We start from the raw sequence: 18,086 nt of genomic DNA on the forward strand, positions 1-18,086 counted from the left end.
CAATATTAGTTTGTTAAGGTAAAAGTTGCATTCAGTCATTAACCTTATTAAAAAGGTTTTCATCTCACATGCAATAAATGGCCTCTGTTATATCAGTAGCCTAATAAAACTGTTTTATTTTACATGGAGCAGGTAGCCGACATGTTGAGATCACACAACCATCTGTATACCTGTTATTGGAGTCTATCCCTTGCATAATTAACTGTTCAGTAATGGAAAGCAGTGGCAAGTGAAACTTTTAGCGTTTATGTGAAGTCCAAGACAAATCTCATATCAGGCAGCACAACATATATAGTTCTTGAGAGCATCTTTAATACATTTTGCTGTAACTTTCCAGCCATTGTGCCATATTTTATGACGTAGCTTAGCTATAGTCCAAATATCTTCTTCTGACTCTTTACAAAAACACTAACAATAAACGAGCAAACACTTTACAACCAAAAGTCTATGATAACCAACGGTAGACAGATCACTGTCCACTTTGCTTACTAAACTCAATAAATGGGCCTATAAATGGCCTATTCTAGTAGATGCATGCATCCTATGACAAATGAGGACATCCTTATATGTTATTTGACTTTTAAAATATCTTTAAACAGCCTAAAACGTCTTTAGAGTATATAAAATTACACTGATATTCAAACATGGTCTTTATGAGCCAGAGTGTACCGCCTTTTAGAGAATCTAGATTCTCAAATATAGTCAGGTCCCAAAATAGATAAATAGCCCTGGATAAGATGCAGTAGGCATTTTTGAGGAAAAGTACTTCAAGTGTTGTTTCTATATGATTTTTAGGTGCTGAATCCATTTCTGCCGTATAACAAGTTGTAAACATCACTGTTTTGTCATAAACAATAAAAACAAAATGGCTGCCAAAAAAAAAAGTTTTAATGCATTTATTACAGTTTAAACATTAAACATTAGAACTAAAACTATGCATTCTCAGAATATTTAAACATGTAAACAATGAAAAAACAACATTAACATGAAAGGGATAGTTTTTAATGGCTGCTGGAATTATGCCAAGGAACACTAGGAAGCATATATCAGTGGAAATATGCAATTATGCCCAGCCCGAAGGGGGGGGACTTGGAATACACATGACCCCAGGGGGCTGCATATTGAGAATCACTGGGGTGTCCAGCTGCAGGTGGAATATTTCAAACCCAGGGGTGGCAAGGTAGCTTGCCGAGGGAAAGACACATGCTCAGAGAGGCTTACAGTGGACTACACACGTGGGGGTCGCCCAGAGGCCGTGTTAGGTGTCGCCCAGCCTGCAGATCTACATGTGTCTGTTAGCGAGGCGCCATGCGCTAGAGCCCAAGAGGATGCCACACTCCGGGTGGAGCAGGCTGTCACATCAAGGGGGCATGGTCGACCTTGCTGCTGATAAGCCAAAGCAATGGCGTCCACTATCCAGTGAGACAACCTTTGCTTGGAGAGAGCCTTTCCCTTCAGCTTCCCACCATGACAGACAAAGAGCTGGTCTGAAGTCCTGAAACAATGCATCCTGTCTACGTAAGCATGGAGGGTGCGTACTGGACAGAGCTGTGCCAAGGCTGGGTCTGCATCCTCCAAGGGCAGCGCTTGCAGGTTCACCACCTGGTCTCGAAAGGGTGTGGTGGGAACCTTGGGCACATATCCAGGCCGGGGTCTCAGGATCACGTAAGAGTTAGCCGGTCCAAATTCCAGGCACGCTTCGTCACCCGAAAATGCCTGCAGGTCCCCTACCCTCTTGATGGAGGCCAATGCAACCAGGAGCACTGTCTTCATTGACAGGAACTTAAGCTCCACTGATTGCAAAGGCTCAAAGGGAGCACTCTGCAGAGCAGTTAAAACCACAGAGAGGTCCCAAGAGGGAACGAGAGGAGGGCGAGGAGGATTCAGTCTCCTCGCTCCTCTCAGGAAACTGATGATCAGGTCGTGCTTTCCAATGCACTTACCATCAACTGCATCATGATGTGTGGCAATAGCGGCACCATACACTTTCAGGGTGGAGGGAGACAACCTTCGCTCCAACCCTTCTTGCAAGAAGGAAAGCACGACACTGATCGGGCCTTTCGTGGGTTCTTTAAGTTTAGAAGAACACCAGTTGACAAAGAGGTTCCACTTCAACGCATAGGCATGTCTCGTGGACGATGCTCTAGTCTAGCGGAAGTGATGGTAGCCACCACCGCTGGTGGTAGGGTACTCAAACCTGCCTCGTCCCGTCCAGGAACCACACATGGAGGTTTCAAAGATCGGGACGAGGGTGCCATAGGGTGCCCCGTCCCTGAGAAAGCAGGTTCTTTCTCAGAGGAATTGGCCAGGGAGGTGCTGTCGCGAAGAGTACTAGTTCTTGGAACCAGGTGCGGTTGAGCCAATACGGGGCAACCAAAATTACCTGCTCCTCGTCCTCCCTGATCTTGCGCAAAGTCTACGTAAGAAGGCTCACTGGGGGAAAACGCATACTTGCGGAGGCCCCGCGGCCAGCTGTGCGCCAGTGCATCCGTGCCGAGCGTGCCCTCGGTCAGAGAATAAAACAGGTCACAGTGGCAAGAGTCGTGGGAGGCAAACAGATCTACCTGTGCGTCCCCGAACTGATCCCAAATCAGATGAACCGACTGGGGATGGAGTCCCCATTCTCCAGCGAGAGGCCGAAACCGAGACATATCAGCTGCACGGTTCAGGTCTCCCGGGATATAAATGGCTGGAAGCGACCTCAGATGCTTCTGACTCAATATGAGGAGGTGGCAGGCGAGTTGCGACATACGGCGGGAGCGCAGACCACCTTGTCGGTTGATGTACGCTACTGTGGCGGTATTGTCTGATTGGACTAATACGTGCTGACCCCTGAGCAACGCACAGAAGCGGTGCAGGGTGAGACGTACAGCCAGCAACTCGAGGCAATTGACATGCCAAAGGCGCTGGGGTCTTGTCCAGGAGCCTGCGGCAGCATGTCCATTGCACATGGCGCCCTAGCCCATTATGGAGGCATCTGTTGATACAACAACATGCCAGGAAACTCGTTCTATGGGCACTCCAGCCCATAGAAAACTGAGGTTCGTCCACGGGGTGAAGGTCTGACGGCAGTCACTGGGACTCGGAGCGTGCCGTGTTGCCATGCCCACCTCGGGACTTGATCGCGAAGCCAAAGCTGAAGCGGTCTCATATGAAGCAAGCCGAGCGACGTTACTGCGGCTGCGGATGCCATATGCCCCAGGAGCCTCTGAAATAGTTTCAGTGGAACCGCACTCTTGCCCTCGAACTGACGAAGGCAAATTAGCAGTGACTGCGCGCGCACGCTCATAAGCTGCACGCACATGGCGACCGAGTCGATTTCCATACCGAGAAAAGAGATCCTCTGCACGGAGCAGAGTTTGCTCTTCTCCCAGTTGACCCGAAGGCCCAGACAAGCTAGGTGCCGCAGCACTAGGTCCCTGTGTTCGCAAACCTTGTCTCGAGAGTGAGCTAGGATCAGCCAGTCGTCGAGAGGAACAAGGGCTGCCTCGACAACCTTTGTGAAGACGCGAAGAGACAGGGCTAGCCCGAAAGGGAGAACCGCGCACTGGTATGCCTGCCCCTCGAATTATATATATATATATATATATATATATATATATATATATATATATATACTGGTATGCCTCATTTGCATATGTAAACATGACATTTCAGAAAACTTGTAATACAAAAAATGTCTGTCTCTATGTAAGTGAAAAACTGGAAAGGTTTTATGGTGATATCTATAACTTAAATTTTTTACCCTATCCACCTGTAGTGTTTTGGCTGTGAATAATGCACCTATTGTTTCAATGACAATTACAAGAAAATGGGACCCTTATTTCAATGTTATACGGTGGATCCTTATTCAGGAGACATTGAACTTTCTAAAAATGTGGTATAACAACTTTTCCTCAAAAATGCCTACAGGGTTACACAATCTTGAAGATTCGGACCTGACTAATACAACGAAGTGTACTAGCGCCTCTAGTTGTTTTCTCAGCTCATAGCTCTGAGCTGCGCATGCGCTGGGAGGCGTGTGTGCACGCGCATGTATGTAAACTAGCGGCCTGTTTCAGTTGGTAGTGACCGACGTATGTGGTTTTCTGTGGCGAAAAATCAGATTATACATACTTGTAAACATAAACAGGTAATTCATTTGATCATATAAAGCGCAAAAGGAATTTGGTGACTATCACACAGCTTCATCGTCGATTGTTAGCTAATGCTAGATGTGAAATATAGCAGCTAGCACGTTAGCGTTAGCGGGTAACTTACGTCCTCCAGCTTTTTGCAACATTACACATAATTGCTCGTGAGCTGTGAATCTTAACTTTGCACGGGAGTTACGCGAGCTGAATACTCGACAGTCCTTGCTTTGTGTTCATAAATACAGTATGAATCACTTACAGAATTGGCATGTAAGTGTTGCTAGCCTGTGAGGCTATCAACACTTCATTTGGTGACCGAGTAACGTTATTTAAAAATGTGTTATGCAATTTTAATGTGAAGACCAAGCGTTTCAAACATTGTTATATAATTTTGATGTTATTAGGGTAGCGAACGCTACTATTTTTACTCAAAAGATGGCCGTGTCAAACTTTATTGATCAGGTTTGTTAATCTGTAACCTAACACCCTTGCCTTTAAGTGGTCAGGCACTTTTTCGGTGTTCAGCAATGACGGTTAATGACTAGTTTCCTTAATATTTTTGTGACAGTTGTATTGTTGATTGACACATGATATGACACACAAGTGGCGTATTTTCCTTATACAGTTACTGCAGTTCATAACGTGCAGTGGTGAAATCCATACAGTATACCACATATACTATGAACATGAGTTGGCAAAGAAGCGCTTCTGAAGTGGCAATTAGGTGTCTTCACACAGATTGTTTAATGCTGCTCAGAGGTGGCATTGATGCATTTACACACAATTTTTAACTGCATATTATTAGGTGCTGAGGTGGGTTAGAGCAGGGATATATTAGCCTGGCTTTTATGCTGCAGTGTGTCTTTACACAGAACTGAGCAACGCCTACTCAAAATTCTGTGTGAAGACGCAATGCCGCATAAAAGCCAGACTGAATTATGCCTGCTCTGACCCTTGTTTTCCCATGGTGAAATATGCTTTTCTCCAAGTGTCAAGATTCAGAATGGCACTGTATGTGGCGACTATTGTGTTTGTAGGATTGGTTGGTTGATTTGAATCGTCTGTGTGCCCTAATAGCAGCCCTGCCCCGACGCGGCCCAACCCCAAGCGGAGCCGTCATGTGGCAGGAGGCCCGCAAACATGAGCGGAAACTGCGCGGGATGATGGTGGACTACAAGCGGCGTGGGGAGAGACGCAGAGAGTACTATGAGAAAATCGTAAGTCTGTGACCTTGACGTGACTTTCATGCTTTGTTTTCTGAGCACAGCTTAATCCTGGAACTGGACAGAGGCTTTTGAATGAAGAAACGCATTTCTCTTGTTCTGTGTAGAAAAAGGATCCGGCCCAGTTCCTGCAGGTTCATGGTCGAGCGTACAAAATCCACCTGGATTCAGCTGTGGCCCTGGCAGCTGAGAGTCCCATCAACATGTATGTCACTAGCATACAGATCAGTCTGCATAAATGTTCATAGTTCTCACACCAACATAAAATCAGCCCATTTTAAGGGGTTTTCTTGGAAAACTGCCACAACTTCATCTTATGTTCTAACAGGATGCCTTGGCAAGGAGATACCAACAACATGATTGATAGATTTGATGTCAGGGCACACCTGGACTACATCCCCACCTATACGCCACCTCTCCTGAACACTACGTGAGTATGATCTTAATGCATCTCATGTTGGAAAATAAAATAAATATGCAAATACACAGGCACAGTGTATTATTATTGATTATTATTCAATTTAACTCATTTAGGGGTCACACTTGTGATCTTGGGCAGTCAAAACAGACCGAAGATGATAGGGATTCTGTTCCAATATTATTTATTCCTTAATATTTAGGATTTTCAGTGGTACTAGACAGTATTCACCTCTACATTATGCACTATTTATTTCTATATAAAATAATTAAAATATATGATATTTGTATTTCATATTATTTTAATTCATAATATGACTATTCATTATTTTAATCATAAGTAATTCTTGTTGCTTATAAGATTATTTACAGACATAACTACTTTTTTTGTTTTGCATTTGGATATATATTTAGACATTGTCAAGTACTTTTTTTTGTTTTGTAGACACCCCCAAAAAAATTCTATTTCCCATTAATTTCCTGTGGTTGTCATTTTGGACCATGAAGATCACAAGTGTGACTTTAAGACCATTTAAACTTTTCTAATCATGTTCACATTTTTGTTTTTCAATTGCAAATGTAACATTTCTGGTGTAAAATGACCACCAGGTAGTTAAAGATGTTTTGCTAATATTATGCAGAACTGGTTGCTACTTTGTGTCATTGTTGATAGAGGTCATTGTTTCTTTCACAGCACCCCAGAGCAGGAATCAGAAGAGAGGAAGTGCAATTATGAACGCTATAGAGGTCTGGTGCAGAATGACTTCGCGACCAGTGAGTCCCCTTTAATTTCAGCATGCTTCAATCACATTTTGACCCGTGTAATGTCACTAGATGCCATTGATAAGCTTGGAAGAACCCACAAAAATGTTCTTGTCATTTTGTAGTCTCTGAGGAGCAGTGTTTGTACCAGATCTATGTGGATGAACTCTACGGTGGCCTACAGAAACCAAATGAGGATGAAAAGAAAAAGTATGATCTTATGAATCAGTAGTTACCAAATGTATGCCTGAAAATACATTTAGTTAGAAGCATCACATCTTATGTTTTTCTCTGTTAGACTCTCTGAGAAGAAAGCTCAGATTGGTTACACATACGAGGACAGCACAGTGACTGAACCAGATGAAGAGGCGGAGAAGGGAAACGAGGAGGACTCAGAAAACAGCGATTCTGAGGAAGACGAAGTCATCCCTGACATTGGTGTGTCCTTCATATACAATAAACAATTCCACACAATGCTTTTTTTATAATTTGCTAACACTCTAGAAATGTGATTTACTTAAATAGTATATAGAAGGTAACCAATGTGTGTGAATGCTTTCTCATGTTGTAGATGTCGAGGTGGATGTAGATGAACTGACCCCAGAGCAAGTGACGGATATTAACAAGATGGGCACTACTTACGGCATGGCAGAGGGGGACTTTGTATGGTTCGTTCACGCATTCTTCAACTAAACCATTATAAAGCAAATTGATTGTTATATTGATTGACTCTTAGGGTGCTTTCACGCTTGCACTTTTGGTGCGCGTGGGTCCGATTGAGGCCGAAGAGTTCAGTTTATCTGGGTACCCAAAAACCGTGGAGTCTGGAGTACGGTTCGCTGCTGATATGAACTCAATTATACTAAATCGCGGAGGTGAACCACTGTTGATGATGTGGGGTAAACTGCTGCTTCTTTAGGGTGTGTTCACACTCTGCATGTTTGGGTTGATTAAAACGAACCCTGGTGCAATTACTCTTATAGTGCAGCTCATTTGAATAAGTGTGAACGCTGCGATCTGAACCCTGGTGCGCACCAAACAAGCAGACCGAGACGCTGAAAAGATGGGTCTTGGTTCCAAACAAACTCTAGTGCTGTTTTAATGAAATATGAACGCAACACGGACCAAAGACATGTATACCAATCAAAAACGGGACATGTCACAAGATGCGACCCTAATAAGAAGCGTTTTTTTCTTGTGACAGTGGTGATGTTGCCCGTCACAGTTCAGTACAGGCACCGCGTCTCCTCGCAGCAGATCTTCGTTTGTGTGTGTGACGGAGGGATTCTTGATGCTGTTTTTACTCCTTTACACATTTTAAAATCTCTTCACAAGTTCTCAGCTGGTCAAAATACCATCATATGTAACTACACACATACAGTGAGCGCATTTAGCCCAGAACACAGCATCATTTTGGATGTTTGGCAAGTTCCGTCACAAAATATACGTAATTAAAGCCATTAAAACGATCAGGTTGTGTACGTATCCCTATGCCTTTTGGTCCGATGTTAAAATGCCAATGTGAACGCTAAGCTGACAACGACTGAATGTTTTTGGGGTTTTTTGGTCCGGACCAAATGATGCAAGTGTACCGCAGCTCGGACCCAAATAATATAATGTGAACACAGTCCAGTGGGGGGAGGGGGGAGCAATTGAACTCGAGGTCGGACCAGGCAATCGAAACAAGTGTGAAAGCACCCGTAATGAACACATTGTATTTTTCTTGTAATTCTTCTATAAAAAAAAACATGAAGTGTAGTTAAAGTGTGATATGTCTTTGTGGCAGGATGTTGAGGAAGGACAAGGAGGAAGTGGAGGCCATTAAGCATGCTAAAGCACTGGAAGCAGAGAAGGCCATGTACTCTGTATGGGCAGAAGCTTTTCAACTGTTCTTCTCTCCCATTAAGTTGTTTGCGTTTGAGATTCGTATTGGTAATACTGTATTGTTGCTTTGCATCCATCAGGGCCGGCGGTCTCGCAGACAGCGAAGAGAGTTTAGAGAGAAGTATATGAAAGGCCGGCAGATCAGCCCACCAAGGTAACAGCACCACAAATATGAGCTACAAGTTTTTAGATAGGTGACAAAGTTTTAATGTTTTTTACTCTTAAATAATAATCCCAGACTTAGTGTCTTGTATTGTTACTTGTATTCAGTCTTTTTTTCTGGTTCAATAATCACCACCCAATTAAGTAACCTTTTAAACATTCATACATATATACATATATATACTTATTTGACTCCGAAATTTTAACTAAAACGACAAAAAAAGTTATGTTGCACCGCCTACACATTGCTGATGTTTTGATTGAAAATTGATTAACTGAAATGAATGTGAATTTCATAAACAGCTATGCCAGAAGAGACAGTCCTACATACGACCCCTACAAACGGTAAGTGTTTTTGATGGATTGGTATTTCGCACATTACTTTTGAATGATGTTCAAATTATGTAAAAATGAGCACAAAAACCATTACAATTCAGGTTGCATCTATATTAAAATTCTGGCCTATACTGATAAACTCATTTTCGTGGTGTAGCTGATGACCAATAAATGGCCATTATTAAAAGGTATATAGTATTTTGTCTAAAAAATGTAAAATCAATTTCAAATGCAAGTGAATATAGGTGTTATAATGTACATTAGGATAAGAAAATGATAAATTGATATTTTGATTACATGTAACAGTGTTAAGTTATTAGTGTTTTTAAAGATTCATTTTGAGGGTTAAAGGTTGGCAAAGTTAATCAAGGTGAAAATAGGATAAATGACAATGCACAATACAATATGACCAATAATGATACATTTAAAAAAAAAAAAACTCCACCATCGATAATTGCTATGGGACAGATATATTGTGCATTACTGATTTCAATTACATATACTACCTTTCAAAGAAATTCCTCCTTTTATTCACAATTTGACCAGAAGTGACAATGATGAAGTTTATAAAATCACAAAAGATTTCTACGTAAAAATAAATGTCGTTTTTTTTAACTTTCTATTCATCCTGAAAAAAATTGTATCCCTGTTTCCACAAAAATATTAAACAGCCCAATTGCACCAAATCATATTAGAATGTAATGAGCCCAAACCTTTGAACAGTAATGTACATCATATATTAATGTGTCTTGCTACTCTCTCTTTTCTCTCCTTCATGTCCCAGGCCAGAGTCAGACTCAAGTTCCGAGTCACGCTCTCGTTCCCGAACCCCAGGCAATGATAAGATCACCTTCATCACCAGCTTCGGGGGCAGTGAGGATGAGGGAGCCACAGCTGCACAACCTCCGCCTGCAGCGGCGTCTAGCCAAACCTCCTCCAACACTGCAGGTCATAGCAGGGGCTCCCGGTCGGTAACTTCCCCTTTCTACTCTCTGGCTCCTTAGTGGCTTTTTCTCCTTTTATTTATAAGCGTGTTCAGCTGTGATAGCATGTAGTCCACTGTGCGAAGAGAATTGCCACAGGTTGAGCTTTAAAATGATTGGTGATATGGTTGAGAGAGAGCCAACCGATATCGGAGTTGTTGATGATATTTTGTGGCATATTCAGGGTTAAAAACAGCATGGAATCATTTAATCCTGAGAACTAGAAGCTCTTTGGCTTGTCTTGTGATTTAATCGATTTTATAGGTTTCTCATAATAACATAGCGCTTTGTGTATATCTTTCAGCCGAAGACGGTCTTCCTCCAGTCACTCGTCCTCTTCCTCCCGCTCCTCTTCGCACCGGTCCTCGCGCTCATCCTCACGTTCCCGTCGGAGTCGTCGCTCTCGCGGGGGCAGGGACCGGGACAGCCGTTACTCCAGGTCTCGCTCTCGCTCTCGACGGCGGTCTGACTCTCGTTCACGGCAGCGCAGCGGAGGAGTTGGCTCGAGGAGACGATACGACAGGACGAGGTCTCGTTCCGCAGATCGAGGTAGAGACAGAAACCGGGAAAGAGACCGAGACCGGGATAGGGGGAGGCGCTACACGGGCCGTAGACGAACCAGGCAAGGAACTTCCTTGAATTCAAGGCTGTAGATTCTTTGATTGTAAAAATGTATCATTTGTCTTTGGTGAATTTGATCGCATGAAACACTCCCTCCCTCAGGTCTCGCTCGCGTTCACGTTCGGGTGATCGTTACCAGCGTCGGAGTCGCAGCTCTGCGTACAGGAGGGGTGGCAGCGTCAGTCAAAGCCCCTCACACTCGCCTGCGATCAGCCACAGCCCCTCCCCCTCCTCACATTCTGCTACGCCTGCTTCTGCAGACAAGCTGAGAAAGTAAGTTGCGAAAGAACTACCGACTTGAATGTCAGGGATTTCATTTCCATATTTTCTACCCTGAGAAATATGAACCATATGAACTGTGCAAATTGCTACATGTCTGTCTTGTCAAAAAAAAAAAAACATTAATTTTACTCAAGAGGCCCAAACTGAGCAGTTGTTATTTATTTGGCCAGAAAATAAGATGAAATTCTGATGGCTTGCAATGTAACAGTATAGCAGACTAACACAAAATGCATGTAATTATCAGTTGTCACTCTTTATCTCCCAATAATATGTCTAAGTATGATATTTAACTGCTTAGTTTTATGATCAAAGCTGTTGCATAAAACTAAGCAAAGTATATAATTCAATGAACTACAATAATGATTCAGAGATTTACAAATAAACATTCTTTTAAAGCCTAATGTATCATATCTGGTATCATATTTTAAACCCAAGTTGCTTCAGTGTAGTAAGAGTTCATTTAGAAATACTACTCATACAATATAAAAGTTATTCCTACAATACCTTATAAAAATATGTAGCAATTTCACTGCAAAAAGACCTGAAAGTGGGTGTTTTTAGAATAATACCAAAAGGCCTTTTACTTGCAAAAAAAAAAATGAATTAACAATCAGACCTCAGAAGGCATGTAGTAGATTTTGTGTAACTGGTTTTTCGGCAGTTTTGATCATATTAATAATTTAGAGGCTTTAGAAATTTGCAGCTCAAATTTGATACAGTAGACTTTGCTGATCCGCATGCCTGAAAAGTGACAACTGACAAAATGTTATTTTTTCTCTCTCTCGTAGGCCTGAAACTCCGGGTGGTAAAGAGACTGGAGCTGCCAAAGTCAGTAAGAATTTGATATATCTCGATTTGTTGCTAAAGACTCCGCCTCCCTCACCCCTGACAGGCTGATGCAGTTAACAATCAGGCTGGGGCTCCTGCCCATCTCTCGGCTCTTCAGAGAGCCGTTCTCATTTGAAATGTGTGTGATTGACTGTCCACTTGGTGATCAACTGCCCTCTGTTTGCAGAACGGCAGCCATATCTGAACTTACCTGACTTTTTTTTGGTATGCGTGTAAGAAAGAGGCCGGGAGTGACCAGCGTTATCTCTAAAGAACAACGATATTTCTGTGTGCTCTTCTTTGGAACCGCTATAGATTTCTATTTAAGGAAATGATATATCTACTTCTCATTTATTTAACTAAGTATAATTATCTGAATGATGGGTTGTTGATAGACACCAATGAATGGAAAACTACAAAGGAATAATGGTTCCTAGCCGGTTTGCCCTGAGTTTCCCAGCTCAGGTGTTGCTTCTGCCCTGGGCTTGTCAAGACAGGCAGAGCAACTTCACTCGCTCGCACACCTAAACACACCTGCATAAGTCAATACACATTTTCCTTGTATGTAAAGGTTGAACAGCTTTAAGCTCTTTCTGCAATGGCTAAAGTTGCTGCCATTTTGTAACTGTTCCATCGAGTTGGTGCATCTGACCTGGAGAGAAGACGAGTCAACAGTTCTGTACTGTTCAAAATGGCTGCCTTCATTTGTCTGTTCACACCTTTCCATATACATAAAAATACATCCAGAACATAAACATCACAGGCGTTTCTGCGTAACGGGACCACCTGGTGCTATTCAACATGCAGAATAATAAATGTTCTGTATGTAGTTTAAAACTCGCTCGTATTTCTGCATGACGTGACACAAGCTTAACCTAGTAAATTAGATGTCTTGTTGTCAGTCGCTGTTCTTTGCCTGAACAAGAGCTTTCCCATGATCCTGCTTGTTCTAAAGTCTTTTGTCCATTGCAGCCCAAGATGACCCCTCAAGAGAAGCTCAAAATCCGAATGCAGAAGGCCCTAAACAAACAATGTGAGTTACTCATTCAGGCATCCAGGAACCAACATCTCCTACAATATTTATGCCAAGAATAATATATCGGTACCGGTTAGCATTTACTTATCAGTCGGAATTGGATATTTAAATGTACGCTATGTAACTCTAGCAGTTCAACAACAAAACTGCATGTATTTTGCTTAAGAACATTGTTTTAGCTGTGCTTCGGCACTGTGTGGATGAATATGGGTCTTTCTTATTTTATCTATTTACTTATCTTATACTGAATAATACAGAATTTTAATTATGTGTGTGTGTGCAGGTTTGGCTATACCTGTTGAGGGGCCTCGCGTATATAGTGAAATATTATGACAACCAACTAGTGAGGACATTTTCACTAGTAGTTAAAAAAGCTCATAAATCTGTCTTTATTTAAATCTAGTAATTTGCTCGTTTCTGTGATGGGTCGGGTTAGGCCATAGAAAATATCATTAACCGATAGAAAATCAGTGCAAGTCTATGCAATGTCCTTACTAATATAAACAAGCATGTGCTGTGTGTTAATTAAGGTTAATTAATTTGACTAGACATTAATGTAATAGCTTTATTGTTTGATCTTATCTTTGGACCCTCTCTGTTCCTGGCATATGTGAGCCCAGCTCATGTTTACATGGGCATGTATACAGTGATCATATTTTTAGTGAAATGTGCATTGACTGGCTCTGATTACACTACTGTTCAGTTTGGAGTCAGTTAAATATTAATGGAAGGTTATTGTTTTTTCCCCCGTTTTTTTTTTTTAAAGGTATAGCGGAGGATATTTCCGAATTTTAGATAAGACCCGCCCTCTCCACTTTTTGAAAAGTTTGATTGATTCACCAGAATGATTGACAATTAGGAGGACCAATAGTATAGGTGATCCACCCGGAAGTAAAAAAATCCTCCTCTATACCTTTAAGTCTGCATTTATTTGATCAAAAATACTGAAAAAAACAGTGATATTATGAAATATTACTATGATGATTACATGTATAATTTATTCCTGTGATGCAAAGCTGAATTTTCAGCATCATTCCTTCATTCAGTGTCACATGATCCTTCAGAAATTATTCTAATATGCTGATTCACTGCTCGTGAAACATTTCTTATCACACTTAAAAACAGTTGTGCTGCTTATTTTTGTGAAACCATGATACATTTTCCTGGATTCTTTGATGGAAAAAGTTCAAAAGAGCAGAATTAATTTAAAATGGAAATGTTTTGTTACTTTACTGTCACCTTTGATCAATTTAACGCATCCATGCTGAGTCTAAATATTCCAAATCTTACTGACCCAAAGGTTTTGAATAGTAGTGTGTATACCACATGTTTCTAAGCTAAGGGAAAGACATCTGAAATAAAAGCCTGCCTCACTCTCTGCTTTCACCTTCATCAGCCAAGGCGGATAAGAAGGCAGCGCAAGCCAAGATCCAGCAACAAGAAAACAAGCGGCAGGTAAAGGCATGGGTGTACATTTGGTATGTGTGGGTGGGGAGTTCCAGGTAGTTCTGAACTTTAACACCCATGCTTTTTCCCCCTCCCATCACAGGAACGAGAAGGAGTTCTTCGCGCAATGGCACGGAAAATACGCATGAAGTGAGTCCCAACATGTATATACATGTGCAACGTGTTCATGTTGTGGGAACTGTCCTCTCGGTTTGCAACGGAGAAGATACAGTTTGGTCATTGTTTGGTCTTGTAGGGAGCGGGAGCGGCGGGAAAAAGAAAGGGATGAATGGGAGAGGCAGTATGGACGTCAGAGTCACTCGCCCTCTCCCAACGCTAAACACGGTGAGTTTACATCCCACCAAAGAATCCCATCTCCGTACAGTGATACTTGATGTTATCATCCACATAATGAAAGAACTGAATCGAGACACTTTTGCGGAATTAATTGTGCTCTACTATGGTAAAGGATTCTGTAGGGTAATAAAACATATGAACAAACAAACTCATGAAGAAGATTCTAATCATAAATCTTGAACAACCCACAGGTCGAGACTACGGCTCATCTAGAAGGTATGCAGAAACCAGTTTGGACCAGCCACACTAGTCCATTTGATCTAAACGTACTGCCGTTCAGGCTCATTTAAACCATTTCTGCTGTCTTCCTCAACAGGAGATCACGCTCAAGATCACGGAGTCCGCATTACCGGTACTGAAGAATCGGCTGATAAACACAAGACATTTTAGGAGTGAATGCTGACCAGAATGGCAAGAGTTTACATGCAAGTTGGGGAAAAATTACCAATAAAATTCATTTCACTCACTTCAGCTTCGTACATCTTCTGAAGGTTGCAATGGAAACAAATACAAATAGTTTCTAAAATGTGAATGAACACCACCATGCTCTAACAACACATTTTTGCCTCGATGTCTTGATATTTCACAGCAGGAATGCTTAAAGCTGCTATGATTCTAATCAAGCTTTGCTGATTGAGTTGAGTTTTGTGACATAAGATTGGGATGGACCTAATCTCTCCCGTGTCTCATACCTTATTTTAAGATGGAGTTCCCCCAAAAATGCAAATACTTGTCATTTACTCACTCTCATATTGTTCTAAACTCGCACGACTGACTGACTTTTTGTGAAACACGTCATTCTGCCTAACGTGTTCTATGGAAAAAAAAGTCAGTGAGGGTGAATAAATGACAGACTTGGGTTTTTTTGGGAGGGAAAACGGTGAATCTGCTCATTTTACCTCATCATTTGTACATAATCCCTTCATTAAAGAGTGAGGAAAAAATCTTTTACAGAAAACGCAGATTCTAAATGCTCATAATCTTTTTCACTCAGCAATGTAAATGTCTAGTGGTTATTTCTTGAATTGGAAACAATCATCGATGGTCACAGATTTTTGACATTGAAATAAAAAGCTAATCATGATAAAAAAAAAAACCGTTGGTTTGTGTGTTTTTTCCCGCGTTCTCTTCTTTGCCTTTACGTGCTGTATCCGCCAGATGGCGCACGTCACTATTAGAACTACTCGTGATTCTATGCAAATTGCTGTTCTTAATGTGAGTTTGATCAGTTTATACACACAAAGACACATGTAAACAGTGTCAATCAGCCTGTATTTACCGCCGTCATCCACAAAATAAAAGCACGCCTCTGAAAGTAAAGCGACAGTTACTTTGGGTTTTGAAACAAGCCGGACAGCCAAACAAACACCTGTCTCAGTCGACCTCGATAAAGCCACTTCCTCTTCACCCACATCCTTAACCAGCACATTTTTATTGGTGTCAGAGTAGCAGCTGCGCGCCATCAAAACGATTATTTACATAAGTCCTCCAATACGACAGGTAGATAAGGGATATAATGAGTTTGAATCATTTAAAGTGGCTCTAATGTTGTTGCCTAAGCACAGCAGAGTTGTTTAATGAGGTCAGTGATGATAAGACCGAGGATGATGATGATGATGATGATGGGCGGGCTGAAGGCGTTGCTCATGCCCTCCTCCTCCTCCTCCTCCTCCTCCAGTAGGGCCAGCACACAGACACAGTGTGTGAACTTGAATACTGACGGGGCTCAGCAGCACCAGTCACACATCATTGCTGTTTTATGAGATTTAAAGTGTTCGTTTAGTTTTGCTGTAGTTCTAGAGGAGCTTCTCTCACTATGTCCAGACGCAAACTCGGCAGCAGACCGCAACACCTGAGCGCAATGCAAGGTAAGCTGGATTCAAGACAACTTCATTCACGTTTAAACGACAAAACCCCAACATATGCATGGAGAACCGAATATGGATAATGTGGGAGGAGAGAGCATAACCAATAACGAGAAATCAATGTAACGTTAGCCTAATAACTTTTCACGTGGTTTGTGTCTCACTCAGAACTTGACATTGGAGTTGAAATGATAACATACCCTCATGTTTTTTTATTTATCATTATTTAAATGTGTTGCTGTCGAAGTGTCGAATCAATCCGTGTTAAATATGCTATAGGTTTTTTTAGGTTAAAGTTCCGAGTTGGAGCAATAACATTGCACTTCCTTATTGCATCTTCACGATATCTTTATGTTTTGGTGTCGTCACTCATACCTTAGTGGCTACTTTTTAATATTTACAATTAGTTTTTATATTTTTACACACCCTCATTCTCGGATGGTATTCTTAATTTTACTTGCTGACATGCGCTTGCTTCACTTCCAGTAATTCTGCTGTTGTTGTTGTTGTTGTTGTTGTTGTTGTTTATTGATATTAATAATTGATTGATAAACAGTAGGCGTACTAAGATCGACTTGTGAGTGGATATGAAATATTGTTTTGATCGTGACAGGGTCATCGTTTTGTTTTGTTTTATCTTCTAACTGTGGGCAGCTGTGCGTGCCTCACCTGACCACAAGACTTCAGTCTAGTTTGATGTGTGTGTGTGTGTGTGTGTGTGTGTGTGTGTGTGTGTTAGTGGAGTCTGATTTGTGAATCGGATCTGTTCAATGAATCGGTTCAACCACTTTATTGACTGACGGGGCTAAAAGGCAAAGTTACTTTAAAAGCCGAATGTCAAAAATATTTAAGTTAACGTACTAAAATGTGTTTTTGTAATGTTGCTATGATATTTTATCAACACTGGTTTTACTTCATTGCATTTTACTAACATTTATTTATCTATTTAATTTGAGGTATACGTTTATTTTAGTATTCCAATGAAAGTGATCATTATATTTAGGATTTAAATGACTTTTTTTGTGATCTGAACTGAGACATATGAAATTGTAATGAACATCCCTAATAATAATAAAAAAAAAACGTGAGAAACCGCATTAAATATGGTTTTACTGATCAAATATCCCCAACGAGATGTCAAAGGCCACTTGAAAACAACCGCTAAACGCGTGAAACGAACTGTTCGAAAGAACCGATTCATTTGAATAAATCGGACTTCCAGTCACTTATTTGTGAGAGAGAGCAGCCGCGCCTTTTGCGTGTCGGCACAAACAACCAGAGCTGTTGAAACAGGAAAGGTGACATTTTTGAGTAACCACAGGTGAAATCCTCCCCTTCCCAGGACTGTCTGTACCTGCATCGGCATGGACAGCCTAGCCCGGGCAGTTGGATCCAGTCCAGGCTCTCTCTCTCTCTCTCTCTCTCTCTCTCTCTCTCTCTCTCTCTCTCTCTCTCTCTCTCTCTCTCTCTCTCTCTCTCTCTCTCTCTCTCTCTCTCTCTCTCTCTCTCTCTCTCTCTCTCTCTCTCTCTCTCTCTCTCTCTCTCTCTCTCTCTCTCTCTCTCTCTCTCTCTCTCTCTCTCTCTCTCTCTCTCTCTCTCTCTCTCTCTCTCTCTCTCTCTCTCTCTCTCTCTCTCTCTCCTCTCTCTCTCTCTCTCTCTCTCTCTCTCTCTCTCTCTCTCTCTCTCTCTCTCTCTCCTCTCTCTCTCTCTCTCTCTCTCTCTTCTCTCTCTCTCTCTCTCTCTCTCTGTGG

The 18,086-nt window shown here is 41.7% G+C and overlaps 2 protein-coding genes across 5 annotated transcripts in view; both read left to right on the forward strand.

Moving 5' to 3' along the window:
• Positions 1 to 4,003: 4,003 nt before the first annotated feature.
• clasrp (CLK4-associating serine/arginine rich protein) lies at positions 4,004 to 15,555 on the forward strand. Of its 3 annotated transcripts, none has more exons than XM_081373267.1 (21): positions 4,004 to 4,132; positions 5,211 to 5,350; positions 5,464 to 5,561; positions 5,685 to 5,786; positions 6,468 to 6,547; positions 6,661 to 6,745; positions 6,834 to 6,973; positions 7,107 to 7,203; positions 8,322 to 8,400; positions 8,500 to 8,573; positions 8,885 to 8,926; positions 9,702 to 9,884; positions 10,205 to 10,522; positions 10,624 to 10,794; positions 11,592 to 11,631; positions 12,604 to 12,664; positions 14,064 to 14,122; positions 14,217 to 14,263; positions 14,370 to 14,458; positions 14,662 to 14,686; positions 14,787 to 15,555. In XM_081373267.1, the coding sequence occupies exons 2-21, from the start codon at positions 5,252 to 5,254 to the stop codon at positions 14,827 to 14,829; spliced, it is 1,932 nt and encodes a 643-aa protein (XP_081229393.1). In that variant the 5' UTR covers positions 4,004 to 4,132; positions 5,211 to 5,251; the 3' UTR covers positions 14,830 to 15,555. The 3 variants fall into 3 exon arrangements, 2 of the variants coding, with proteins under 2 accessions (XP_081229393.1, XP_081229394.1); XR_014030675.1 differs by having other exon boundaries at positions 4,006 to 4,132; positions 11,592 to 11,635; XM_081373268.1 differs by lacking the exons at positions 14,370 to 14,458; positions 14,662 to 14,686; positions 14,787 to 15,555 and having other exon boundaries at positions 4,006 to 4,132; positions 11,592 to 11,635; positions 14,217 to 14,352.
• Positions 15,556 to 16,031: 476 nt separating this feature from the next.
• znf296 (zinc finger protein 296) overlaps positions 16,032 to 18,086 on the forward strand; it is a 14,499-nt gene continuing 12,444 nt past the window's right edge. For both annotated transcript variants that reach the window (XM_081372967.1, XM_081372968.1), the window contains exon 1: positions 16,032 to 16,338. In XM_081372967.1, coding sequence (XP_081229093.1) covers positions 16,287 to 16,338 — 52 coding nt within the window. In that variant the 5' untranslated portion in view covers positions 16,032 to 16,286. The remainder of the gene's footprint in view (positions 16,339 to 18,086) is intronic.

Source organism: Scardinius erythrophthalmus (genome assembly GCF_964197995.2).
Source record: "Scardinius erythrophthalmus genome assembly, chromosome: 8".
NCBI lineage: Eukaryota > Metazoa > Chordata > Actinopteri > Cypriniformes > Leuciscidae > Scardinius > Scardinius erythrophthalmus.

What these genes read in the sequence shown, in the direction of transcription:
- clasrp (XM_081373267.1), top strand. Translation starts at nt 5,252, where the DNA reads ATGTGGCAGGAGGCCCGCAAACATGAGCGGAAACTGCGCGGGATGATG. An exon ending in GAGAGTACTATGAGAAAATC is followed by an intron (nt 5,351 to 5,463) that starts GTAAGTCTGTGA and finishes TGTTCTGTGTAG; the next exon opens with AAAAAGGATCCGGCCCAGTT. An exon ending in AATGAGGATGAAAAGAAAAA is followed by an intron (nt 6,746 to 6,833) that starts GTATGATCTTAT and finishes TTTCTCTGTTAG; the next exon opens with ACTCTCTGAGAAGAAAGCTC.